This window comes from Hemicordylus capensis, chromosome 1 (genome assembly GCF_027244095.1).
Source record: "Hemicordylus capensis ecotype Gifberg chromosome 1, rHemCap1.1.pri, whole genome shotgun sequence".
NCBI lineage: Eukaryota > Metazoa > Chordata > Lepidosauria > Squamata > Cordylidae > Hemicordylus > Hemicordylus capensis.
This window is the reverse complement of record NC_069657.1, coordinates 195,242,609-195,269,346: the sequence shown is the minus strand read 5'-3', so window position 1 is coordinate 195,269,346 and position 26,738 is coordinate 195,242,609. Positions and strand designations below refer to the sequence as shown.

Genomic DNA, 26,738 nt, shown 5'->3' with positions numbered 1-26,738 from the left:
ACTACTACCAGAGCTGTCAATCATCTTTTGAAGCCTAAGGGCCCGCCCTCCAGGTGGGATTCCTGAGGGAGGGGCGGGGCTTCAGAATGGAGCGGAGAGTGGCAGTTAAACTGTCTGTCGGGCAGCTCTCGGAGGGAGAGAGAGGGCTTGGATGAGCCAGTGGGACAGGGATGGTTAGGGCCAGGATCTGGTCTCTGGGTCGGATATTGGGAGGCAGGTAGTAAGTTGTAGGCACAATCAGCAGCAGTGAACACCTCTAGTTAGCAAGCATGACTTTTATGTATGAATGCTGGGTGTGTATGGTATATACACTGATCTTCAACCTGGGTGGTTGTTTCCAGTCAAAGGGGCTGGGAGTCAGGGAACGGTTGTTGTATCCAACACAGGCACCTCAGTAACTTAGAAGCCTGGCCTCGGTTAAAGTACTGAGTTTGAAACATTGTTCAAGAAACCATTACAAACGTAAAGCCCTGCTTTGGCAGAAGCAAGACTTTAAGCTACTTGTACATCAATAAACTTGACTTTGTTTTCTTTTAAAGTTCACTCAGTGTCCTGTGAGTTATACTTCTCCCCACGCAGCCCTCAGCTATACTATTAAGGGGTTGTCTGGTCATAACATCTAAGCCTGAAGAGTTTGGTGGTGGCAGCGGAAGCTTGATAAAGGGAGGAAGAGATAAGAACATCATTCTCAGTAAATTTGGTCCATAAAGTTATTAACTTCTCCAGTTTTGGGAACAGACCTCTCTCATTAGAGAGAGGTGAGCACAGCATGGCTCCCCACACTTCTATAATGTGAAATGTCAGAATCAGGGCTGTCCTTAGAGAGTCCTGGCGGGGTGTGGGGCCCCGGGCAAATTAAGTGTGGGGGGCCCCTTCCAATTAATTCTAGTGGTTAAAAGAGTGGGGCCCGGGGTGGTCGCCCTGCCCTAAGGATGGCCAAGGTTAGGATTCAAGCCTGACTAAAAGTCTCATTAAATCCATCACTCATTCCCAGCCACACTGAAATCTGGTCGAGAGACATTCTACATATAGTCAATGAACTCACTCAACTTTATAACTTTGTTTTCCATGGTTAAGTGCTGCTGAGGAGCCTGGCCTAGCCATTTTCTTTATTTCAGTTAATCTCAGCAGGTGTGGTGAAGTGGTTTGAGTGTTGGACCAGGACTGGGGGAAACTGAGTTAAAATCCCCGTTCAGCCATGAAACTCACTGGGTGACTTTGGACCAGTTGCATGTCTCTCAGCTTAACCTACCTCACAGGGTTGTTGTGATTAATACACAGTGATGGATCATAGTGATTCTGGTAAAAACCCCACATGTCTGATATGCAAAGTACTGTAACTCATGTTACAGTGTTATGTTTCTCTTATTTTACCATTTGTTTGGGGGCACAGCTGATAAGAAAGGCTTGTCACTAACAGAAGTAGGTTTGCCAAAATCTTCAAAGCACAGCTCAAAGACACCCAATTTGTATAAGACCACAAGCAGCACTTGACATTGCTTAAGCTTAAGAGAATAAACTCCATATTGTATTGTCACTTGACTGGCTAAAGGTCTGTTAAGTTGTTGGGAGGGGTGGAAACAGAGAGTTCCCACCTGTCACAAGGTGGTGGTGGTGGGTCCCCTCTAGGACCAGAAGCTGGCAGCGTTGTTCAAGACAATTACAGACACAGCTAAAGTACAATACCAAAAATTTTATTAAAGGAAATCAAGGACAAGGAGTAAGTGGGCATTCTCACATGACAGGTGTACATGCGAGTCAACCCACAAGTCATCACACTGGTTTTCTAAAGTTTAACACTTTTCACTAATAAACCAAAGTAAATTCATGTATATAACTAATCATGAGACTCTTTGATGTTAGCAATGGAGTTTAGATTCTCTAGTGTGAATGCACACGAAGGTTGGAGAACCAGACCAGAGGATATGCCTCAGGCTCCCGAGGAAGGTGGGTACCGGACCAGAAGAAGGTTCAGGGCTGGTTATCTGGTGCTCCAGGAAGGGCTTTTTAACATATCCTAAGAGGGGATATAGCTCACCTTAAGTGGCACAGCAGACAAATGCTTGACTAACAAGCAGCAGAAGGTTGCTGGTTCGAATCCCTGAGATCGGCCACAAGTAATACCTTGGTGATCCCGGGCCCTAGGGATATTAAACTGCAATCAATGAGAGCCAGGGCCTTCTCAGTGGTGGAACGGTCTCCCGGATAATATCAGAGCTCTCCATGATCTGTTGGCTTTCTGTAAGGCATGTAAGACTGAAATGTTCCGTCGGGTGTTCGGTCGCTGAGATAGCTGGTCATAGAGTGATCTTGTAATCCATGGTTACAATGTCGTGTGGAATAAGTACTGTATGGGGTTGAGGTTATGACGTTATGTAAGATGTATTTTATAGAATTGTGTTGCTGTGTATGTTACTGCTTGTAAGCTGCCCTGAGTCCTATGGGAGTAGGGCGACCTATAAATCTAACTAACTAAATACTATATCAAGCAGCAGCGATATAGGAAGATGCTTAAAGGCATCTCATACTGCACAGAAGATGGCAATGGTAAACCCCTCCTGTATTAGGAAGGACTGGGGATGAATTCTACGTTTGGGGCTGATCAAGCCCGGCTGGGCCAGATGGTATGGTGGATGCAAATCAGCCGGTGAGGGGAACTCTGGCACAAGACACCTGTGGGTTGAAGCGGTCCCTGGCTCACCAGGTCACTGTGAACAGCAGAACTGAGCATGGGGATGCATTATAGAGGACCCAGACTTGTAGAAGGGGAGCTTAAGTTCTTGGTTCACAGCAGTTCACAACAAATTCATAGAGGACAAATCTATTGAGAGTTACTAAGTCTGATGGCTATAGGTCACCCCCAGCCTTTGAGTCAAGATGCCTCTAAATACCAGTTGCAAGGTGTAGGGAGCTTCACTGCAGCCGAAAGACAAAGTCCTCCCACAGCTCCCCCGCCCCCTAGGTTTTATTATTGTGCGTGCTTTGTGTGCTTGCACCCCAAGCCATGCACCCTGCATTTGACATTAGACACAAGGGAGTGGGGCCAATGCCAAGAACAGGGCCCGTCAGCCCAGGCATAGCTTCCCTTCCCCAGTCAGAGGTTCATGGAATCACTGACAGGGAGCTCCTCGAGAAGACAGGGAAAGGAGCTCCCTGTCACTGATTCCACAAACCGCTGATTGCGGAAGGGAAGCTCTGCCGGGGCTGATGTGCCCAATTCTATGCATTAGCCCCACCCCCTTGTGTCCGACATCAGATGCAGGGGCGGGGCCAATAACTGGGAGAGGTCTGTTGGGACCCTCTCCCATCCCTCCCGTCAGCGTTTAAATGAAATGCTGGCTGGAATTTTCCTCTCAGCACAGCCAGCATTTAAATGAAATACTGGCTTGAGAGGAGAGGGGCGTGCCTCATGCTCCCAGCTGGCGAGCACTTCGGCTGGGTGTAGAAAGGGAGCAAGGGGGCACCATGGCAGAGGAGGAGCCTTGACAGCTCCCCCAGACGCTGGCAACCGGGGAACAATCGTTCCCCCTTACTTCATAGTTCTTACGCCTCTGGCAGAGGAGCAACAGCAAGACTGGGGGCATGCCCTCACCTCTTGCCTGTGGACTTCCCAGAGGCATCTGGTGGGCCACTATGTGAAACAGGATACTGGACTAGATGGACCTTGGGTCTGATCTAGCAGGGCTGTTCTTATGTTTAGTCGCTGGGACCAAGACAGATGTTACTGAGGGACAATTCCTGGGGCGTAGATGAAGCTTTCCAATTGGGGATGGGTGGTAAAAGTCCTCTAGCCTGCATGCCTCTATGGCCAGGCACTCTCATGAGAGAGTGGTCTGCTCCGAAGCAGGATCCATATTTGTCGCATAAGAAAAATCTCTTTGTAATGAAATCCTGCTCTGGATGGATGTTTCTGCTCATGAGGTTTGGCTAAGACTGAGCATGTGTTCACCCCAGGGGAAGGGGCTAGGCCCCACTTCCCAGACCTGCCGGTGCAGAAAATAGAAAATTTCTCTAACACCGAAAACCAAAGGGGGAAATCCTAAATTACCTTAACCTATTCCTAGCAGTCTAATTCTATTCATCCATACAGAACTACTCATACACAGGATAGGGAACGGGGTATAGAGGGAGGAAAATAATAAATATCTCCAGAGACCTGGGGAGGACTGGGCAATGCATCTCCTGACATATCTGCTGAAGAGGAGGGCTGGTGCAGCATCCTGAACCTGGGGTCTGGACCAGAGATGCCTAATGCAGCCGCCTTAAATAGGGTCAGAACCATGTGGCTGGGAAATTCCAGGGACCCCAGGCCCTTGAGGGGCTGGGACAGAGATAAAGTTGAGGTAGGGAATATGTTAATGTGCCAATCTTGTCACAAGGAAGATGATGGGTTTTTCCTGCCAGGACAGTCACCCATATGGATTGAAAGGGTGGGCTTCTGTTTGTCTAGGGGCCGAATGATCCAGGGTGAAGGGGTGGTTCAAACCAGTGAATGAGTCAATGCGTTTCTGAGATATGCAGGAAGGAATGCAATCAAACATGTTCTGTTAATTGAAACAGGCAAAGGGACTTCAGATTCATCCATCTCAGGAGGCTAAGGAGATCTTGGCCCATAAAGTCGACCTTGAGCATCAGCATGACTCTGCAAACACACGAGACCCATTTCCAGGATTCTTATATACGTTAGTTTTTTGATCCTTCCTTTTGCCAGCATGTTCACACATCTTTCCTGGACACAAGAATGCAGGTCCTCCATGCCAGCACCACATGTACGGGTACAAGGGTGTGTGTGTTAAAGGTGGACACTGCCTGTAACACACCCATTGTTGAGGGCCATTTCCATAGACACGGGATAACACGGGACAAGCTTATTTCTCCAAGTCTGTCACATACCCCCTATATCAACACAACCCTCTAAGGAGATAAACTCTTCCCACCTCTGTCTCTCCCTTGTACTATCCAACAGAACTAGGATACTGCAAGATAGAGGGAATGGATAAGGAATTGTTTTAATTCTTTTACAAGCATTGAGCACACAAATTTCCAAGAGCATCCTTGAAACAATGTCTCTCATATCAGATCTGTTTACAAAAACATTTACATTAAAAAGACAAAGTACTCAAAAGTGTGCTTGCTTAATAAAATATTTAATTGTATTCTTTATATAAGCATAGATCCTTAAATACAAAACTGCATAAATTAAATTTATATCTTTGTTAATTTAACCAATATACAGCTCCAAAAGTTGCAATAGGCACATTGTTATTTTGTCTGACTACAATCAAGCTAAAGGTAGATCTCCAAGCAAATCCATTGCTTACTGTACTGAGCCCTTTAGCCTCAATATCTGAATATTAGCAGACTGGTAAATAAACTCTTCAAAGGGAAGATTGCCATAAAATTACCAGGATCTGGAAGCCAGCTAGCAGCTTTCCAGATTATGCTCTTCCCCTCCCCTATCCCCACTTTCAAACATATATGCGCTTTCCAGTAACTGGAAACCAGTTTACCTAAGTATTTCCACACATTAAGCAAAACATTTAAACACAATCACCTTTCACAATAGAGTAAAAAGGTCAACACAATACTGTTCATCAATATATGTCCTATTTCAAAGCCTTCATTTCAGACAACACCTGCATAATACTAATAAAATGCAATGGAAAAATGGAATACACAGTCCTGGATGATAACCTCAAAAGGTATTGGAAAAGATGGACAAATGTGACACCTCAGTAACAGAAGATTATATTAATAGGCATCAAAATTGGTTTGGTGGCATTACCATATTATATACAGGACAATCATTTTACCAAAATCCTGACTTGAGTTTTAAGCCTGCAGCTCTATACATACTTACTCCCTTGTACATTCCATTGAAATTAGGGTCAAACTACATTATTATGAATCAATCATTAAAAGGTGGACTTAAAACTGGAAGTGGGTATTTTTTGTGTTTGTTTAAATAAAAAGCAGTTGGTGGGAGGATGATCCAAACCAGTACTGTGGTTCTTGGTTTTAAAATTTCCCCACTGTGCCATTTTCCTGCCACAAATCCAAAATGGCTATTTGCAAAAAATAGCTATTTTAGGAGCAAACCATAGCTTTGGGAGAAGCAATTTTCTGAACCCACACTCCTGGCTGCTTTTTGTCAGGAGATATTTCTGGTTCTAACTCACCTCTTAGTGCTGGATTCATCATTAACACATTGTTTGGCCCTCAGCTGACTGATTAACAAGTGAAAATGGATAGGAATGGACTGCACACATTTCAAGGATTCTACTACCTCCTGACAAGGAGTGTAATATCCTCTAATTGCATTATCCCTTTCAATTTCCTTGCAGTACATCTGCAGGTAAAACAGATACAGTAGGATAAGTAAAGTCAGAGAACATAATACAACCTTCAGGTACTATATATGCATCCATTGCTGATAATAAAGCATGTAAGTAACACCTTTCATTCTGAGGTCAGATTGAATTATGGTAGTTATTTATTAAGTAACAAATGACCATGTATTGTTAAGCAGGAGGAGAAAGGGCAGCTCTCATGTTGTGTTGAGATGTGCAATAAATCTTACTTATCACAAAATTAGCCACAGTCCCTAGGCTGATTTCTCAACACAGGCAACTGCCCCTCAATAAACAATATTAGAATCTACAGAAATGCCTAGCTGTTACTCACCTATAGTGGGGATCTTTAAAGTCAGCAGCAGCTAAGGTATGAAGGTACAAAGGGTGTCAGGTGGGGAAGACTGACAAGTGCTAAAATGAAAGCTACACTATTAACAATACGTGAGCCCAAGGGCCAGATTGCACAATTACACCATGCTACATGGACAGAAATTACTGCTGAAAGTGGAATGGGGTACCATGGTGGAACTTTGGCTTTAGTTCATGCCACATTTCTGTTATCTATCAATGGCTTTCTCTCTTCTCAGGGGCAACATTTTCAACCCTATAACAGAATGTTCTGCTATTTTAGAAAACAAGTAGCAATTGCTCATATGTCTTCGGCCTGTCAATATTTAGAAGAAAATTATTTTCATATATCACAAAACAGATAAGTTTTCTGATGTGATAAAGATGTTGCATGACAACTATTTTCAGCAACGACAATGGCATCTGCTTCAACTGGTCATAGTTGAGCAGGCATACCTCCCACCCCCAACACTGACTTTGCACAAGGGAAGACAATGAACCAAAGTGGTGTAAACAAAGTGTTCTTTTTCTAACATTCATGAAGAAATAGCCCTAGCATGAGAAGATCAAGATACCAGCACCAATGTACTATTTTCATTGGTATTAATTAGAACTATCCTTTTATAAGTAATTCTAAATAGGTCTGTATCTCAGAACCAGAAGACCAGGCAACAACTGATGCCTCCACGGGAACAAGATCCTGAGACAACTGAGCAATCATTTTCTGTAACATATACCCATGTCTTGGCATAACAACATCATCCTTTTTAAGATACATTACGGGGCACAGATCATTCGCACCATCACCTATATATAAAATCTGTGAGTATTTAACCCTCTGCTTTAAATGGTTTTCTAAGAATTCTTCTAAGACTTTTCTCTTGCAGAGATTTATGGGGCACTTTGCACAATTGTGAGCATGAAAATTCTGTACAGTAAGATAACCACAGTCATCAAAACATGCAGGATTTGTAAACACTTCATCAAATACTTGACATACATTAGCAGCTCTTAAAATCCAATCAATAAATATTGTGTTGGAGTCAGATATAATTATACAGTCAAAACAGCCTTTGTGTTTGCTAATAAAATCAAAGAGATCTTTCATTCCCTCAGTGAAAGGGATTTTTGTCATGGATCTTTTCATCTCTTCTTCTCTTATTCCATTGTCCCCCAGGTATCTGAACACTCTGCCCATATACTCTGTCCAACGTCCTTTTTGGTAGGAGTTTCTTATTTCATCAGGAAGCTTTGAGTCAGGTGCACATTTCACAATCCAGGTATCACTGTTTTCATCTACTATTGTATAGTCAAAATCAAAAACCAGCAGAAACTTCATAGCTGTCAGATAAATGTAAGCCTGGAAATAAGAGAGAATCATTTTGCTTAAGTGCTCTATTACTATATAAATAATGATACTGTACAGTTTGGACATGTTTTCCCCCAGAAAAAGTTATTTACAGATTTGAATATGTATATATGATTTCACTATGTTTTCGAAAGTAGAGAGAAACCAGAAAATACTGGCATTTACAATTTCCCAAAATATATTATCCAAATGGGATATACAAATATTCACCACATTTGTCTTCTCCCCCTACTAACAAATGGCCATGTGTTATTCTTGGTTTCTTCCTTTAATACTGGCTGCAGAATATATTTTAGTACTGCACAAAGGTGAAATGATTATGGATTGACATATTACACGATGCATGCATCTGCATGACAGATTGGAAATTAACATGCAAAGCTGCTCTTAAAACAAAGATATAAATATAGAACATTTGATTATGTTTTCAAGATCTATTACGTTACCTTGCAAAAGGGAGTAAATCTTTCCAATATAACACAAGTGCAGATTTAAAAGAAGGAAAGGATCTATCAACAGAACACTACACTGATAGTCACTGGTTGATGCTCAGAGGTTCAAAGTCTGAATTCACTGGAGGGTGTCAGATTAAAAGTGGGGAATATGTCTCAGTTTTGTCTCAATATGCATATAATGGTGCTTTATAAATACTGCATGTAAAGAGTTGAGAAAATACTTGTTGTTAAGTTCTTTCTCTAAGGTGTTCAAGATTCATACATGATTCTGCACTCCCACTCAAATGTATCACAACAACCTTGTGAGATGGACTAGGCATTCTCTTGTAGCCTAGCTAGCCTAAGGTCCAGTGAGCTTCATGACTGAGTGGAGATTTGAACCCAGGCCTCCCCAATCCTAATCTGACATTAAAAGTATGAGACCAAATTCTTTCTTACTTTAGACAAAAAAACATAATCAAATGACACTCACTGCAACAATGCTGAACTGATTTATTTATTTATTTAAAATATTTATACCCCACCAGTGCACTACTGCTCGGGGCGGTTCTTAAATTAAACAGGAAAAGAAGAAAAAAGTTGTCAGATTAAAAATCACTATCATTAGGTTCAAATTAAAACTGAAAATTATAAAAAGCTAAAGATGCTAAAGAACCTACCAGATATAACAAAAATAATAATAATGGAGCATTAAAAAGCCTCCTTAAAGAAAAGGGAATATTGGTGATGCTTCAATAGTCTTGAGAAGATTGTAATCTTCTCAGTTGTAATCTAATTGTAATCTTAAACATATTTTCCAGAAAATAAGTCCTGTTGAAATCAGTGGTTGGCATGCAGACTAACAAAGCACTTGCACAGTGAACAACATTGTGCTAATGCCAGAAGATTGCATAGCTGTACAAAGTCAAAGAAATGCTCAAAATTGCACTCTTGCCCAAATGTTCCCTGTAAAACATTTGAGGCATGCCACAGGTTGTGCATCTTGTTACACAAGTGAAACATGTTTGTGCTACTGCAACGCTAGTCTGGAATATGAGCTGCGGACTTGGCACAACGCATTTGTCATTTACGGATTTGGAACTACGTTATCTGGGTGTAAGTCACTGAGATTTACCTTTGAGTAAACATGCTTAGAATCTGGCTATTCATTAGAACAAAACAGTTATAAAGAACTGCCTTAGAGACTGCATACAACACAAAAGCAGGGAGTTTAATTGAACCGGAACCCCAAAACCAGAGAGTTTATAAAGAATTCCCCACCCCCAGTGGGGTCTCAATCTCAAAGTTGACTTGAACCTGAAACAGCCTGCTAAATACCAGAAGTGATATTCTGCATGAAATGTATCTAAACCTGTTCAAAACTGATCCAAAGCATCTTAAGTGGTTACTGAACTGAACACCCGACAACCCTGAATCGAATCCAAATTGTATTGTTTTGATTCCCAAGTCAAAAGGAGAGCAAGAAATATATTGTGTGTTCAAGCAAAAATAATGGCTTGTACAGACAATCATTCAAAGTCAACCAACCTTAAACTTTTAATTGCTTTTGCATGTTTTAAGGGTTTAGCTTTATTTCAAATGTCATTTGTCACCTTCCATGAAGTAAGGTGAGCTGACCGCCTCAAGGCAGAGATTACTGTGGTACCAGCAAAGTGGCAAGATGCCCTTCTGCCCCCTATCTTTAAAAAAAAAATGGAGTGGGGGAGGGAGAAGAGTGTGCACAAGGAGGCTGTGGGCCACCGCTGTCTGTTATGGAATACACATCCTTAAGCCATCTACATTCTTTGATGCAAAAACCACTTACATTTCAGGATACCCGTTTCAACTTGTAACAACTCAGGCTTCTTGTTTAGGTGGCAACACCAGAATGTCCTGAAGAAAGATTGAACAATCTGGTGAGTTCAGCTCCCCATAGCTGCAACTGACCTGACCCCAACCCCAACCCTATCCGAGAACCACCTTGCTTGGACAGGAGAGTGAAGATGGAAGATTTTGATGTAAAATCTGAGCCATTCTGGAAGGGCGGTATAGAAATTGGAGAAGGGAACATACGCGCACACACACACACACGTATATATAGTGCCTGTCAGATACAGATGAGAGAGCACATATTTAAGCCATTGCTTAGGCTGCGACTAGCATGAAAGCCACTTTCTACAAACAAAGGGCCTGAATTGAATCCCACTGAGCTGGACACTCCCCCGCCCCCACCCCGGACGCCCACTCGAGGGCGTTTTCTTTTGGGGGCGTCTCAGGGGAAAAACAAAGCGCAGTGACAGTCGTCACCACCACAGCTCTTTCGCATTCGAAGATGATACTAGAGACACAGCCTTGCAAGAGGAAACCACGGGGGAATTTTGCAACGTGTGAACGCTCTCTGTGGGCAGAGAGCGGCAACTCGCATTAAAGGGGAATCAAGCAGCACAAACAGCAACAACGGCAGAAGCCGCAGTAGAAGCCAGGGCTCTATGGTGTTGCGTCGAGGTGGGCAAGGCCAGAGCACCTGGCGAACAACCCGTCGCTGCTAGCAGCTCCCGCACCCGCTGGGCTCGCATGGCCAAGCTATGGTGGGCCAAGCGGCCTCTCTTAGCCGCGAGCCAAAGCCCCAGCGCGAGCGCCACCCTGAGAGGGGAGGGGCAACCTCCCGTCGGAGAGTGGGTGGTGGGGAGGGGGAGGTCAGACTCGCGCGAAGGAAAGGAAAAGGAAGATTCGATTTCCGCGGCCGACCGGACTGACCTGCAACGGCTTCTTCCAGCCGGGTCACGTGAGCGCCCAAACAGCTCTCGCGCCGCCCGTCCCGTCCACAGAGCGTCGCGTGACTTCCACCCGCAGCTTTCCTCCCGGTTGCCTGGCAACCGCCGTACGCTACAGTGGATCTCTCTACACAGAAGAGGCTCCGGCTCGTGCAGGAGCGCAGGACGTCTGCGGGCTGCTGCTTCTTTCCGCGTCTTTCTCCCCCCCTCCGCCGCCCCCCCAGGAGCCATGGGGGCGGTAGTCCGCCCAGCAGTGAGATTCGGGAGGCGCAAAGGACAGAGTCGTCAGTCCACGAGTGAGTGTGTCACCGGGGCTGGGGAGGGCAGTGCCAAACGAGTGAGGAAGAACATGGCTGGGCATGGATATATCGGCTATTCTTGCTCAGCTCAATGCACCCTTCCTGCATTGGCCACCCACGTTAGTAACTGACCACTTGTTTGAGCTACGCACCATCTCCGCTCTTGCTTCTCGATCAGTTGCCGTTGACTTCTTCCCAACTACAAGCGGCCAAGTATCATAACCTGAAGCTTTTGTCGTGTGTGTCTGTACGAGACGGGGGAATGGGGGGAGTAGGAGAAGGCTCTAGCTACAAAGAAAAGAAAAGCACCTAGAGCATCTTCAGTATAGAAAGTATAGCACCTTCAGTATTGACAGATTTATTGTGTGACATTTATTATTCCTCAGAAGCATCAAGTGTTATCCACGTGTTGTCGATTCACGGGCAAAGAGGGGGGAAATGGTAAACTGTGAGGTCAAAATGGCAATTCCAAGGATAACGGAATCAGGCACGTTGCCACTTTTCCCACCATTTTAAAAATTTATTTATTGTTAAATTTATATACCGCCTTTCATTAAAACAATCTCAAGGCGGTTTACAGCAAAATTTAGGAACAAGATTGTTAAAAAGACACAATTAAAATATTAAGCTAAAAATATAAAACAAATCTGATTAAAAATTTAAAACAAAAGCATAAAAGTAATACAGAGTACAAAGAGCAGCAGCAGAGACAATCAAATAAGAGCCTGGGCAAAAAGCCAAGATTTTACACTTTCTAAAAGCTGTGATGGAGACCGAGGAGCGAGTAGCAGAGCATTCCGGACTCTGGGGGCAGCAACAGAGAAGGCCCTGTCCCGCATGCACGACAACCAAGCCTCCCTCATTGTCGGCACCCGGAGCAGAGCCCCCTCAGATGACCTCGTCAAGTGGGCAGGAACCCTTGGGAGCAGTCGGTCCCTCAGGTATCCTGGGCCCAAACCGTTAAGGGCTTTATAGGTCAAAACCAGCACCTTGAATTGGACTCGGAAACAAACTGGTAGCCAGTGCAGCTCTTTCAAAATGGGTGTGATGTGCTCCCACCGGGCAGCTCCAGATAAAACCCTAGCTGCCGCATTTTGCACTAGCTGCAGTTTCCAGATATTCTTCAAGGGCAGCCCCACGTAGAGCGCGTTACAGTAATCCAGCCATGATGTGACTAAGGCATGGGTAACTGTGGCCACCTCTTCCTTCTTGACCTGAGCTTCCAATAGCAGAGCCGGGTCCAGTAATATCCCCAAGCTGTGTACTTGCTCTTTCATGGGGAGTGCAACCCCATCCTGAACCAGTAAAATCTCCTCATCCCGATTGGCTCTCCTACTGACCAACATTACCTCCATCTTGTCCAGATTCAATTTCAGTTTATTAGCCCACATCCAACCCATCACGGCCTCCAGCCCCCGATTCAGGACATCCACCACCTCCCTAGGATCAGGTGACAAGGAGAGAGTCATCTGATATATTTCTGACAACTCAGTCCAAGTCCCCAGATGACCTCTCCCAGCGGTTTCATGTAGATGTTAAACGGTATGGAGGACAAGACCGAACCCTGCGGGACCCCACAGGCCAACACAGTCCATGGCCAACGACCATGGAGCCCAGCAGTAGTTCTCCAGAACCACCTTCTGGATCCTCCCTCAAGAAAGGACCAGAACCACTGCAATGCAGTACCTCCAGTTCCCATACCCAAGAGGTGGCCCAGAAGGATACCATGGTGGATGGTAGAACCAACAGGGAGGCACTCCCCCTGTCTAGTTTCCGGCATAGGTCATCCACTAGAGCGACCAAGGCAGTCTCAGTCCCATATCCGGGGCGGAAGCCAGATTGAAAAGGATCCTGGAACATGCAAAATAGGTGGTAATGGAACTAGAACTTTTGGACATTGTTTCTAATTCTGTTATTGACATATTTTGCACATTTCAGACACTATAATATTTAAGGGGTTTGTAAAAATATGGCCTTATAGCAGGAGATGTTCTCTTGCCCATGGGTATATATAATATTAACTTGAAAATTTGCTTATGGTTACAGTTATTGAAAAAGTGGTACCATGCCTCATTTTGTTACCCTTGGAATTGCAAATGTCTATGAACTGCCAGAGGTACAGTGTAATATTTCTGGACAAAGCTCAAGTATATAAAAAATAAGGCCAGTGACCATTCTCAACAGCAGTAATTGGTGGTAACACATGGAGTAATCCCATGCGTTCAGAAGTCCTACTGTGGTCAACAGAGCTTACTTCCAGGTAAGTGTGCATAGGATTGCACCACAATCTTGGTAGCTTTACTATACTTGTTTAAATGTTGTAGTAGGACCTTTCCTCATGTTCATAAAAACTGATCGTTCTTTCTTTGTGTATACTCTAAACTTTGGTCATCCCTGCTTTTTATTATGAATCTTTAGGGCAGAAGGGAGTCTTAAACATTCCTTACTTCTGCGTGGATCTTGTGCCCAATGGTTTCTAACTCCATTCTAGGTATGGGTTTGGTGCCTCTTCACAAAGTCTTATCTTCATGTCAGGCTTTAATTTTCTTCACATAACCAGCCCATTAACTTTCTGAAAATATTCTTGATATCGTTGATATTGCTCTGTGAAAAATCCATATATAGACTAAAGCTATGTACTTGTATAATTTGGCAGAACTGAAATCTCAACTGAGTTAGGGTTTTCTGATCCACAAGGAGTTATAACTAGAGGAATTTTTGTTTTAAATGTAGCAAGTAATGGCTTAAGTGAAGATGAAATTGTGGAGGGAATATTTCTTCCGGTGGGAGTAGATCTTCACCAGATAACGATAGTGCCCAAGGTAGAATGGGAAAGGATTCAAGACAGCCTCGATGCCAGAGCTAAAGAAGCAGCACGAGCTCGTGCTGAACGGAAAGAACGGAAAGATTTGCACTTAAAGTCTCAAGCACTTGTGAAGAATTGGACCAATACTATTGCGGTAAGAAAAATGTATGCAGTTCAGTCCCTGTAGCGCATTTCTCAAATGTCTGGAGAAGTTTATATCTTTTCTCTTGCTATGTAGTAGGCCAAAGACTTTGTCAGTCAAAAGAGTGGTTATATGCACATAGTGTTAGGATGTCCCGAATTGAGACTCCCTGTACACCCCCTTGGCACCCCTACAGATGTGCACAGTTTGACTTGGCCTGTCTCTAGGAGGGTCCAGGAAGAAAAACTCTGGGTTAACATCAGTTTCCTCATGCCTCCAAGTTCTTTCAAACCTTTACGGTCAACAAGCCAAAATTCCTAAAGTTAACACTGTACTGCAGAGAAAATGCCATCTTCCTGCCTGGCTATTCCAAAACCCATTCTTTCATTTTTCTCCACTAAATATCACCCTGTTAACCATTAACCCAGAGGGACACTGATTTAGTGCATTTTTACCCTATAAATTTAGCCAACCAAAAGCCGCCCCCCCCCCACACACACTGCAAACTGCACAGCCTCTGGGATTCATCCCAGAGGTTTTGGCCCTCTGCTCCTTCATCTGCACACCACACCTTTCCCACTGGAGTAGAAACCCAGACTCTTCTTCCCACATGTCAGTACTGAGATAGAAAGAAATGGAGCTGAAAAGAAAGTTTATTATTTTTTTTATTAATTTACATAAAGATTGTTTAAGGTGGCACTTGTTACTCATTCGCTTCCATTATTAATCTGAGCAGATTTCTTTGCATTGCAGGGTATGTCACAGGCAAAACTGAAAGCCAAAAAAATACGCCAAGAGAGGGAAGAGAAAGAAAAAAGACTGATTGACCTGGAAGAAGTAAAGTACCAAGCACAGAAGCGAAAAGAGCTCATAGAAGAAGCCCAAAACAAATTGTATCACCAAAATGAAAGAGTGAAAGGATTCCATGTAATATAGATGACTTTTAAAAAAAAATTATTTTAATGTTCTGGCATGTTCGAATGTAGAAGTCTATTAATGTTGCAATTGTATTTTGCAGAGAGCCTTCTTACTTACTGAAGTCTTGAAAGAAAGAGATGCTCAGATTGAATTTAAAAAGAAAAACCAAAACCTGTACCAGAATATGGATGATAAAATAGAACATGAGCGTCAACAAGCTATATTAAAGGAGGAAGAAAAAGTTAAAGAACAGCATAGGAAGCGACTGCAACTTAACCAGGATCAACTGGAGCAGTAAATATGATTAGAATAGCTTTTTAAAAATGTATTTAAAACATTTCTGTGCCTCCCTTCAGCTTAACAAAACAGCTCATTATAGTCATAACAAGTTCTAGTAAGAACTAATCGGCCTACTTTTATTTATTTATTCGATTTCTATATCGCCCTTCCAAAAATGGCTCAGGGTGGTTTACACAGAGAAATAACAAATAAATAAGATAGACCCCTGTCCCCAAAGGGCTCACAATTAAAAAGAAACATAAGATAGACACCAGCAACAGTCACTGGAGGTACTGTGCTGGGGGTGGATAGGACCAGTTACTCTCCCCCTGCTAAATAAAGAGAATCACTACGCTAAAAGGTGCCTCTAAGCCAAGTTAGCAGGGGTTTTCTTTCTCTATCCCTACAACTGGTCTAAATTTGTTTCAAATCAGTTAGGTGGTCCACAAGTTAGACCTCTTGCACCTCAAACGTCCACCATCTTGGATCAGGGTGGATGACATCATCACAGACTACACCATTGGGGCATCCCTATGTGCCCTACAGCTGTAGCAAAATTTGATTCTAATAGGTTAGGCGGTTCACAGGTTTGCCCACTTCCACCTCAAACATTTGTGTGTCTTCCATCTTGAATTGGGGTGGATGACATCATCACAAACTACGCCATTTAGGTATCCTTGTGTGTCACTCACTACAACTGTACCTAATTTGGTTCAAATCAGTTAGATAGTCCACAATATAGCCCACTTACACCTCAAACATTCATGTTTCCGCCATCTTGGATTGGGGTGTATGACATCATCACGAACTACGCTATTTGGTCTTCCCTATGTGTCCCTACAGGTGTAGCAAATTTGGTTCCAATCAGTTAGGCAGTTCACAAGTTAGCCCAATTGCACCTCGAATGTTTATGCGTCTGCCATCTTGAATTGGAGGGGATGACATCACCACAAACTATGCCATTGAGGTGTCCCTATGTGTCCCTACAACTGTACCCGATTTGGTTCATATTGGTTCAGGCATTGAGTAGTTGATGGTTGGGGACACACACACATGGACACACGGAATGCTGGGTAATCTCATAAGCCTGCTGGAAAGCAGGCCAAAAATATTGGGTAAAAAGCAAACAATGTAAAACACAAGAAAATTCAAGCAGAGTGATTAACACCAGCAGTATTAGGAAAAATTAACCAGACAAAACTAGTTTAGGTGGCAACTTGAAAAGCCTGGGAAAGAAAAAGGTCTTTGGTGCTGAAAGGACATCAGGTTTGCTGCCAGGGAGGCTTCCTTGGGGAGGGTGTTCTACATGTAGGGTAACCCAGCTAAAAAGGCCTTCTCTCGGGTCATCACCCACCTCACTTTAGAGGCATTGGAACTCAGAGAAGACTCGGATGATAACCTTAGGTTTGTGCAGAAGAAGGCAGTGCTTCAGTTACCCAAGTTCCAAGCTGGTTTTTAATCTTCTTAGTAAAGCATTTTTAGCATACTTTCCAGTGGGCTTATGAGATCACCCAGCATTCCATGAGTGTGTCCGTCTATCTGTCCCACCCCCTGCATCATCAACTTTGCAGTGCCGGGACTTATTTGAACCAAATTTGTTACAGCTGTAGGGACCTATAGGGACACCTCAAGGGTATAGTTTGTGATGATGTAATCCACCCTGATTCAAGATGGCAGACGTGTACATGTCTGAAGTGCAAGTAGGCTAACTTGTGGACTGTCTAACCAATTTGAACCAAATTTGGTTCAAGTTGTAGTGGGTGACACCTAGGGACACCTCGATGGTGTAGTTTGTAATGATGTCATCCACCCTGATTCAAGATGGCAGATGCATGAATGTCTGTGGTGCAACTGGGCTAATTTGTGAGTGGCCTAACCCATTTGAACCAAATTTGCTACAGGTGTAGGGACACATAGGGACACCCCAAGGACATAGTTTGTAATTATATCATCCACCCTGATTCAAGTTGGTAGACAGGTGAATGTTTGAGATTCAAGTGGGAACACCTTTCTGGACCAAATTTGGTAGTTTTAAGGATATACATATGGACACCTCATAGTTTTTGATGACATAATCCACCCCAATTCAAGATAGCAGATGTATGAATGTTTGAAGTGCATGTGGGCTAACCTGTGAACTGCGTAGCAGATTTGGACCACATTTTTTCCAGTTGCAGGGGTAGTGAAAAGAAATTAGTTAGATTAGTTCTTACTAGAACTTGTTTTGTTTGATAAAAAAACATTTTTCAATAAATCAATAATATCAGGATTCACCTGTTTTAGTAGTTGGGGGCAAGGAAGAAACCCTAATAGATTGTTCATTGAAGTCTTTGAAAACAACATCATCTTGTTTGTCACTCTTTTTTCTAAGATCTAAACCACCTAGTTTTAATTTTAAACTTGCTTGTGGGAGCACCTTTCACGAAACACCTTGGGATTTAACTGTCTGGAAATGTGTATTTCAGGGCACATATAATGCCAGAAAATCAGACACACCAAAAAGTTTACAGTGTGCTTGGTTTTGACAACTGTTGTTTTAATGCTAGAGACTAATGAATACAAAATAGATCAGGTGATATACTTCATTGGTTCACATTCAGAATAGGCAGATGCAGGGAGTATCATCTCTCCTCCTTTCCACAAAGATGTTTGCTCCAATTTCCAGTCACCCTTGGACTGCAGAAAGGAGAGAAAGGATACTCTGCCACTGGCCAGAAGAATAAGGGCCATGAGGAGGTTGCAGCCCACGCCTCCACCCCCGGAAGAAACATTATGATAAGGGAAGACCAGCCTTGTCTCAGCCACAGAGAACAAGCAGCTGTAGGAAGCCTGCTTCCCTCCTCCCTCCCAGAAAGAACTCTGCTCCAACTGCCAGTTAACCGGGGACAGCAAATCCCAGAGGAAGGGCACTCTGGCTTCTGCCACCAGCCAAGGGTGTTTAGGTACTTTTTAAAAAGTTGTAATTTTTTGTAGGCCAGTTTGGAGAGCATTCAATTGGAAAAGTGGTACAAGTCTTTAAAATAAATGAAAACAATCCCACTGAAGTATGATCAGCAAAGCAACAAATATCTGTTCCAGTCTTCTTGAGCACTGACTATGGTGTATGAATTCTGATCCACTCCCCATCTTCAGTTCAAAACTTGCAGAAGCTTTAGAAATTGCTAGTGCTTGCTCACTTACCACATTTGTCCTTTTGCATGTCTTTTAGAATAAAAGAACATGAACATTTAGAAGAACTGGCCAAACTAGCAAACATAAAAGAAGGGCAAGAGATTCAGGCATTGACCAGGCTATATCATTTGGAAATGCAGGAAAAAGAGCACGAGGAATATAAGAAGAAGCTTGAGCGTAAACGGGCACATCAGGTATGTAGGTGTGTACAATTCGGGTTTTCGGTGATTCGGTTCGGGATCCGAACCGAATCACCCCCGTTCTGTTCTGTGCCCGAATCTGGGCTACCCGAATCACCCTTGATTCAGTTCGGATTCGGATTAAATCCGAATCCGAATCAATTCGGGTAATAAAAACGGGTCCCAGGGGCAAAATAGTGGGGTGGGGTGGTAGTGTCCAATGGTTGGAGGCTACCACCCTAATTTCAGGGGAATTGGGCAAAGGGCTGATTTGGGGGGAATTTTTGGAGTTTTAGTGTTTTGGGGGCAGATCGGGGGCATAGCGTGGGATCTGGGCAAAAAGAGTGGGATGGGGTGGTAGTGCCTAATGGGTGGAGGCTACCACCCAAATTTCAGAGTGATTGGGCAGAGGGCTGATTTTTGGGGAATTGTTGAAGTTTACGCGTCTTTAAGGTTTTTCCCCATAGAGAAGCATTGAGGTGTCAGCAAATGTATAGCTTCATGTGGGGGGCAAAGGGGTGGCCTAGAGCAGTGTGGGGTTGGTGGTAGTGCCAGGTAGGGTCAAGGAAGCTACCTGATTTTTTTCAAAGGATTTGGGCAGAGGGCTGATTTGGGGGGAATTGTTAAAGTTTACGTGTCTTTACGGTTTTTCCTCATAGGGTATACATGGAGCTTTCAGCAGCCCCATAACTGCACTTGGGGGGTGCTGGGGTGGCTCAGAGCGAGTGGTAGTGTAGTGCACATAGGGTGCCAACCACCCCCATGGGTTTCTAAACCCATGGGGTACAGGGTTCTGTTGTTTCTGAGGTATTCTGAGTGTGGATTCTATGATAGCTAATGAGATTTTCAATGAAACACCATGAATCCACTCTAATTAGCTATCGTAGAATCCACACTCAGAATACCTCAGAAACAACAGAACCCTGGAAGGCCAGGCCAAACAGATAGGTTTTGAGGGCTCTCCTGAAGGCCAATAAGGAATTCAGATTACGGATTTCTGCCCAGAGTGCATTCCACAGCTCAGGAGTGGCTACAGAGAAGGCCTGCCTCTGAGTCGCCACCAGACGCACCGATGGTAGCTGGAGACAGACCTCCTCGGGTGACCTTAACGTGTGGTGAGGATCATGCAGAAGAAGGTTATCTCTAAGATAACCTGGACCTAAGCCGTTCAGGGCTTTCAAGGTAATAACCAGCACTTTGTATTTTGCCTGGAAACATATCGGCAGCCAGTGCAACTGCTTAAAAACAGGCATAATATAGTCTGTCCGGGTTGCCCCAGAGACCAATCTGGCTGCTGCATTTTGAACTAACTGAAGTTTCCGAACTTCATACAAAGGTAGCCCCACGTAGAACGCATTGCAGTAGTCAAGCCTGGAGGTTACCAGGTGGTGCACCACTGTTTTGAGGTCGTCCTCTTCAAGTTATGAACGGGTGGTATGCGGCTATATATTATTATTATTATTTTTACATTTATATCCCGCTCTTTCTCCAAGGAGCACAGAGCACAGGAGCACTACATACTTGAGTTTCTCTTTCACAACAACCCTGTGAAGTAGGTTAGGCTGAGAGAGAAGTGACTGGCCCAGAGTCACCCAGCAAGTATCATGGCTGAATGGGGATTTGAACTCGGGTCTCCCCGGTCCTAGTTCAGCACTCTAACCACTACACCACGGACCACGCTATACCAGGACTGTGCATCAGAAGATCTGATACCACTGAACCTACAGGCATCCACTTGTGCCACAGCCCTCCCCTCGTAGTTCTGCACATTTCTGGTGCTGGGGGCTTCTTTTACTGGGACTGAAGCTGTATGGACTCCACCTGGAAGGTGTGTGAGGGCAGTCGAGAGATGTAGTTCCATTCAGTGTCTGCTGCTTGCCTCCTTTCAGCCCAGAAAAAGCCTCCATGATAGATCTGGGGCCAAAAGTTGTTTACTCCCATGCTCTTTAGCTCCGAACCCATCATGGGACTTAGAATGCCTAGAACTTGGATAAATTAATAAGATGCTGCATTAATTTCCCAGAAAAGCCTGTCACCTTATTCACTGGGTCAGAAACTCACAAGGGACCTGCAGAGAGGAAGAGCACCGCCCGCCCCAAGTCCATCCCTTCTGTTCTTCATGTGTCGTTTGTACAAACTTATCTTCCATCTCTTAGGCACAGTCCGTAGGAATTCCACCTTAGGCCCAATCAGTAGAAACACATTGAAGCCTCCTTGGAGTGCTTATTTTGCTAAGCAAAATGGATTTCTTTTTGTTTGTATTTTAAAGGAGCATGTTTCTGATCAGATAATTCTAAAGGCGATAGAAAAGCAGAAACAAGAGGAAGAGGATGAAAAAATTCGATTACATTTTAAAGCAAAGCAAGTTATGAATAAGCTGAGAAAAGCAAAAGAAGAGGAAATGCTGAGGTGGGAACAAGTGTTTGAATGATAAATTAATTACAGGCTCCAAATCAAAGTCAAGCATGCTTTCTGGGCAATGGGCAATACAGTACTACAGGGATTCTTGTGTCAGAAACCTGGGACATAACTTGCTCTCTTCCTCAAGATAATGTCATGGATGATACCTATTGACAGAAGGAGCATTATTGCTGAACAAGTGAATTTTAGCCCGTTGAAAAACGGGCGCTAGTAATGCTTTCGGCCCCCGCCGCCGAACCTCCCAGCTGCCCGATCCCACCATTTGTACAGGAAAGAGGAGCTCGCCAGCAGAGCTCCTCTTTCTGCAAAGGCTCTTCTCAAACTGGCGCTTTGAGCGGAAAGGACGCCCTTTCCGCTCAAAGCACCAGTTTGAGAAGAGCCTTTGCAGAAAGAGGAGCTCTGCTAGCGAGCTCCTCTTTCCTGTACAAATGGTGGGATCGGGCAGCTGGGAGGGCGGTTCGGCGGCGGCATTTTTCAGGGCCAATTTGGCCCTTAGTAATTTGGTGGGGGGACGGGAATGGTGGGATCGGGCCCCAAGGTTTCCCCCCCTGCCCGGCTTTACTGGCGGCGCCAGGCCTCGGCGGCGGCTCCGCCGCCACCTCGGCCAGCTTCCCCGCCGCCTCTTCCCCCGGCGCCTCTCTCCTTTATTTGCGGCGGCCGCTTCTGGCCCCGCCGCCGCCTCACCCGCACTCCCGCCGCCAGTTGCCCCGTCGCGGCCACCGCCACCTCTGGCCGTGGCCACGGCTGCGCCGCCGCCTCTCCCGCACTCTCCTCCTGGCGTAGGCGGCGGCCACTTCTCCTTCTCCCGGCCCCAACATGGCCGCCGGGTCCTGCCGTTCGTGCCTCCCTTGCCCTGTTCTGGGCATGCCCAGAACAGGCCAGGCACGAACGCACGCTTGGTGTCCGTCCACGGACGGACACCAAGCGTTTTATTAGAGAGGATGGGGCTTCCCCACTCTGATAGGCACAGAGTGGTGGTTGCATCTAGTGACGGTTTAATCAAGGCACACTTCAGACTCTCTCTTAGCACACAGTTGGGGAATTATTAACTGTTGAATTGTTGCAGGTTAATGGAGAAACGGAGAGAAGATATTTTTAACCGCCTCCTTGTACGGATGCAAAAGAAGGAAGAAGATGAAGATGAGCGTATTGCTAGAGAAATTGCAGAGACAGAAGAGGAAGAAGAAAGAGAACGCAAAGCAAAAGAAGAAAAGAACAAAGCTGAGTTGGAATCCATCAAAGAACACAGAATTGGTGTGGTAAGAAAAATCCTCCACTCTTGTTTTACCATTTCTTGCCATGTGATCTTTCATAATAGATATTTGTAACAATGAAGTAAAATTGTGATCCTGAATAATTTGCTTAAAAGCAAGTTTAATTAAAATCAGTGGGACTTGCTTCCAAATAAAAATATTGCTTCCGAATCAAAACCGTTTGAATGGAATGTCCAAGACATTAGGCCATTAAGTTTCAGATATCACTACCTTAGGATATGAATGTGTTGTTCTAGATGAAAGTGAAAGAAGAGAAAGAAAAACAGGAGAAGCTGGAAGCTAAAGAAAAGCTCCGTGAACTAATGGAAGCGGACCGGATCTTTCAGGAACTAGAGAAAGACAAGAAACACAGATTTCACTGTGCAAATTTAAAACAACAAGACGCTCAAATAATGCAAATAGTAAGTAGGAGTATTTTTAAGTTTTCAAAGTATACAAAAAGAAAGGAACATAAGCTGTACATTTTTGTTCAGTGCCAGGAGAGCAGTTTGTGAGTGAGGAAACAAAAAAGCAGGTGCCAGAGAGGGAGAGAATTGCCTTTGGACTGTAGTAGTGGTGTGTGTGAGGTGGTGGGGAGAGCTTAACCCTTTCTTCCTTTCACTGTTTTTCTTATGGAAATGCTCCCCTCTCCCAGCAAGCTGCTATTTACCCCATTAGGAGAAACCAAGTGGCAGTTTGAGGTGATGTCTGTGTATGTGATTAAAAAAAAAAAATTTAAACAAAGGTAAGAGGGTTACCCCCACCCCCACCCTGCTGCCACAAGCACCTAATTCTGATAATTTGGAGGTCTATGGCTGCTTTTTAAAGGAATGTAAATAGACAGGAGATCCAGTTATAGTTCTTCAACATCTACAGTGGTCCCTCGACTTACGAACTACTCGACATCCGAAGTTTTCGACTTACGAACGACAAAAATGACCGGAAGTCGTTGCCGGTTTAGATGCGGCTTCCTCGACTTACGAATTTTTAGATGCGGTTTCCTCGACTTACGAATGTTTCCAGACCTCCGTGGGTGCGCTTTTCGACTTACGAAAATTTTGACCTACGAACGTGCGTTCGGAACGGATTAATTTGTACCACTGTACTCCACTGTATGGGAAAATTAGGAAAAGAGGAAAGGAAGGTAAACTACAGAAGTGTAAGAAAAGGGTGAGGTAAAACAAATACCAAGGCAATTATTAGGAGCCCATTCAAAGTCTTACTCTTTTTCTGCTGTAAAAGAAAGATGAATATGAAAGGGAACAGTACCCTCGCACCTACGGATCAGCCTTCTTGCCACTGAGGGAGGAGCCTCCCCTTTCCCAATCACAAACTGTTCTTTGTTACTGAATAGTGTGCAGAGTTGTCAAAAGGCCCAGATCTGACAAATTATCTGCTCTGCCCATCCATCACAGCTACCCATTCAGCCCACTGTGAAAGTTCTGCCTCCAAGCTTATCAGATGTCTGCATACATCTTATTTGCATAAGGCCTGCATGTGAAAAATCCAGTGTGTAAAGGTCACATTATACAGTTTGTACATGGATTTTATGTAGAATATTGATGATATACAGTTTGCATCTGCATGTCATTGATTCTTTTCCATGTAAGATCTATGCAAATAACCCCTAAGCATGCATATTTGGTGACCGACCATAGTAAAGCAGCACAGGTGCTCACAGTAAGTGAAGCAGGCACTATTGCAATCCTGCACCCTATGTAAAGCAGGTAAGCTCACCTGGGACAAAGCTGATATCTTCCAAAATAGCACTCTAAATGTTCTGTTTCACCATGTGATTCTTGGTGATCTCTATACACAGCACTGATAGCTTACTGCATGTTATTACAATCTGGACTATTTGATCACTGCCCTGTTCTCCCCCCGCCCCCGCCACACCTGAGTATTATGGTTCTGGATATCCACAGGTGTTTATGTTGGCAGAGGATTTAAGCTAAGCCAGGAATGTGAGAAAAGCTTGGTTTTGCACCCTATTTGTCCAGAAATGCAAGATACCACTGTGGTCTTGAAGTCATCTCATTCCAATAAGCTTTGTGCAAGACTATTAATCCTAGGTCCAATTTCTGAGCTATTAAAATAAAGGCAAGTTTAGCTGCTGACCTTATGGATTGCACCCATAATAATGTCTGTTAGACAAGTGTAATATTTTTTAAATCAAACTCTTTAATTCTGTCTTAGTTTATTGGTTTGGGTTGGAAAGAAAAGAATTTCCACAGTTTATGATCTCAGTTCAAATATATTATGCAATGGTTTTTTGGATTTACTTAAGCTTTTCTCCCAAATGCAGGCTGAAAAAATGGCAAGAGAAGACCGTGAGAAGCAAGATGAGGCAGAATATGTTAGACAGAAAGAATTAATTGCATTGTGCAAGGAGCAGGAATTCCAGGAGTATGCTAAGAAAGTTGTTGATGAGGAATCCAAGACTGCTCAGAATCTCTACCCTCTTTTCAGAGCAGTAAAAGAAGGTTGTGCTGATATCTGTGGACCACTTTCTAGAGAAAGTGACAGAGATAAGTCTGCTGCTAAAGTACGTTATACTGGTGACACAGCTCAAGAAATGAAATTGCTAAATGACCTTCAATATGGACATACTAAGTCACGACTGGGTTTTACATGGTAAAAAAAAATTGTTTCAAATGCTAAAATGTCTAATACACTTTGAAACAGCTCACTTTGTAACATCTAATGGAAAAATAGCAAATGTAAAATGATTGACTCAACTATTTCAGTATATTTGCATAAAACCTAGAAAATCATTAGTACTAGTCCAGACCTATAAAGGTCTGCTAAATGTGTCACACTTACAAGCAGTGTGAAAGCTTTGTTTTCCTTATAAGATTTGAAGTGTAGGGACAAAATTGAGGATCCAAAAAACCATCTATAGCTTACAATGCAATCTTAATTTAGCAACCTCTACTGTATTGCTTATGTTTCTACAGCTTGTACAAACACCTTAAATCTACACGTTGTAAAGATAGTATCTGCTCTTTATTTAAGCTTTTCACCTGGAACTATTTATTTCTTTATTTACTAGCCATTCAGTATCAAACATAGAATTCCTAATCATGTATTTGTCCTTGGCAGGAAAGGAGTGAAGAGAAAAAAGAAAGATACTTAAGCTTTTCCCTGCCCACTTTGCATGTCAGAGACAAGCATAGGATTGTGAATCCTAGGAAGTAGAGCCTAAATACCTAGCTACAGCCTGAAAGATTAAATGGAAAATGAACAAGTAGTGGTGGTGGGTTGTTTTTTTTTACACAAAGTAGAAATATTGGGAAATGTCTAATTACACATTTAATAGCACTAAGAATTCTATTGTATAACTTCAGAACATGTCTTCTTAACAAGAGGAATTATTGATCATCTGGTGTTTAAGCAGTATTTAAAACCAATGTATTTATAACCAAACCTCAATAGGTGCTTCCTTAAAAGAAATCCTTCATTCTCTTCAAGTGTGAAATGATTTACAACTCAATAAAACAGTTTACAGCAACATAGTTTATATGTAACAAATATTTTGTTATGCTAAAATGCTGTATACAAAACAGCTTTAAAAATAAGAACATAACAGCCTTGCTGGATCAGGCACAAAGCCCATCTAGTCCAGGATCCTGTTTCACACAGCAGCCCACCAGATGCCTCTGGGAAGCTCACAGGCAAGAGGTATGTGCATGCCCTCTCTCGCTGTTGCTTCCCTGCAAGTGGTATTGAGAGGCATCGTGCCTCTGAGGCTGGAGATGGCCAGACTAGTAGCCATTGATCGACCTTGTCCACCATGAATCTGTCTAAGCCCCTTTTAAAGCCATCCAAGCTGGTGGACATCACCACATCCCATGGCAAGGAATTCCATAGGTTAAATATGTGCTGTGTGAAAAAGTACTTCCTCTTGTCGGTCCTAAATTTCCCAGCCTTAAGTTTCATGGGGCGACCCCTGGTTCTAGCGTTGTGAGAGGGAGAAAAATTTCTCTGTCCAC

General features: G+C 43.6%; 2 protein-coding genes across 4 annotated transcripts; one reads left to right on the top strand and one right to left on the bottom strand.

Annotated features, from left to right (window-relative positions):
• The first annotated feature begins 1,910 nt into the window (after window positions 1-1,910).
• Window positions 1,911-26,261, top strand: CFAP210 (cilia and flagella associated protein 210). Of its 3 annotated transcripts, none has more exons than XM_053265129.1 (9): window positions 1,911-1,947; window positions 14,311-14,537; window positions 15,279-15,452; window positions 15,544-15,737; window positions 18,931-19,087; window positions 21,342-21,481; window positions 22,560-22,752; window positions 23,004-23,168; window positions 25,052-26,261. In XM_053265129.1, exons 1-9 carry the CDS (start codon window positions 1,926-1,928, stop codon window positions 25,382-25,384), a joined length of 1,605 nt encoding a protein of 534 aa, XP_053121104.1. In that variant the 5' UTR covers window positions 1,911-1,925; the 3' UTR covers window positions 25,385-26,261. The 3 variants fall into 3 exon arrangements, with proteins under 3 accessions (XP_053121104.1, XP_053121096.1, XP_053121108.1); XM_053265121.1 differs by lacking the exon at window positions 1,911-1,947 and adding an exon at window positions 11,441-11,574; XM_053265133.1 differs by lacking the exon at window positions 1,911-1,947 and adding an exon at window positions 14,032-14,068.
• On the bottom strand, window positions 5,127-11,333 carry PHOSPHO2 (phosphatase, orphan 2). Its single transcript, XM_053265260.1, has 3 exons — window positions 11,262-11,333; window positions 10,330-10,397; window positions 5,127-8,061 (listed from the first exon to the last, which is right to left on the bottom strand). Exon 3 carries the CDS (start codon window positions 8,038-8,040, stop codon window positions 7,315-7,317), a length of 726 nt encoding a protein of 241 aa, XP_053121235.1. The 5' UTR covers window positions 8,041-8,061; window positions 10,330-10,397; window positions 11,262-11,333; the 3' UTR covers window positions 5,127-7,314.
• Window positions 26,262-26,738: the final 477 nt, after the last annotated feature.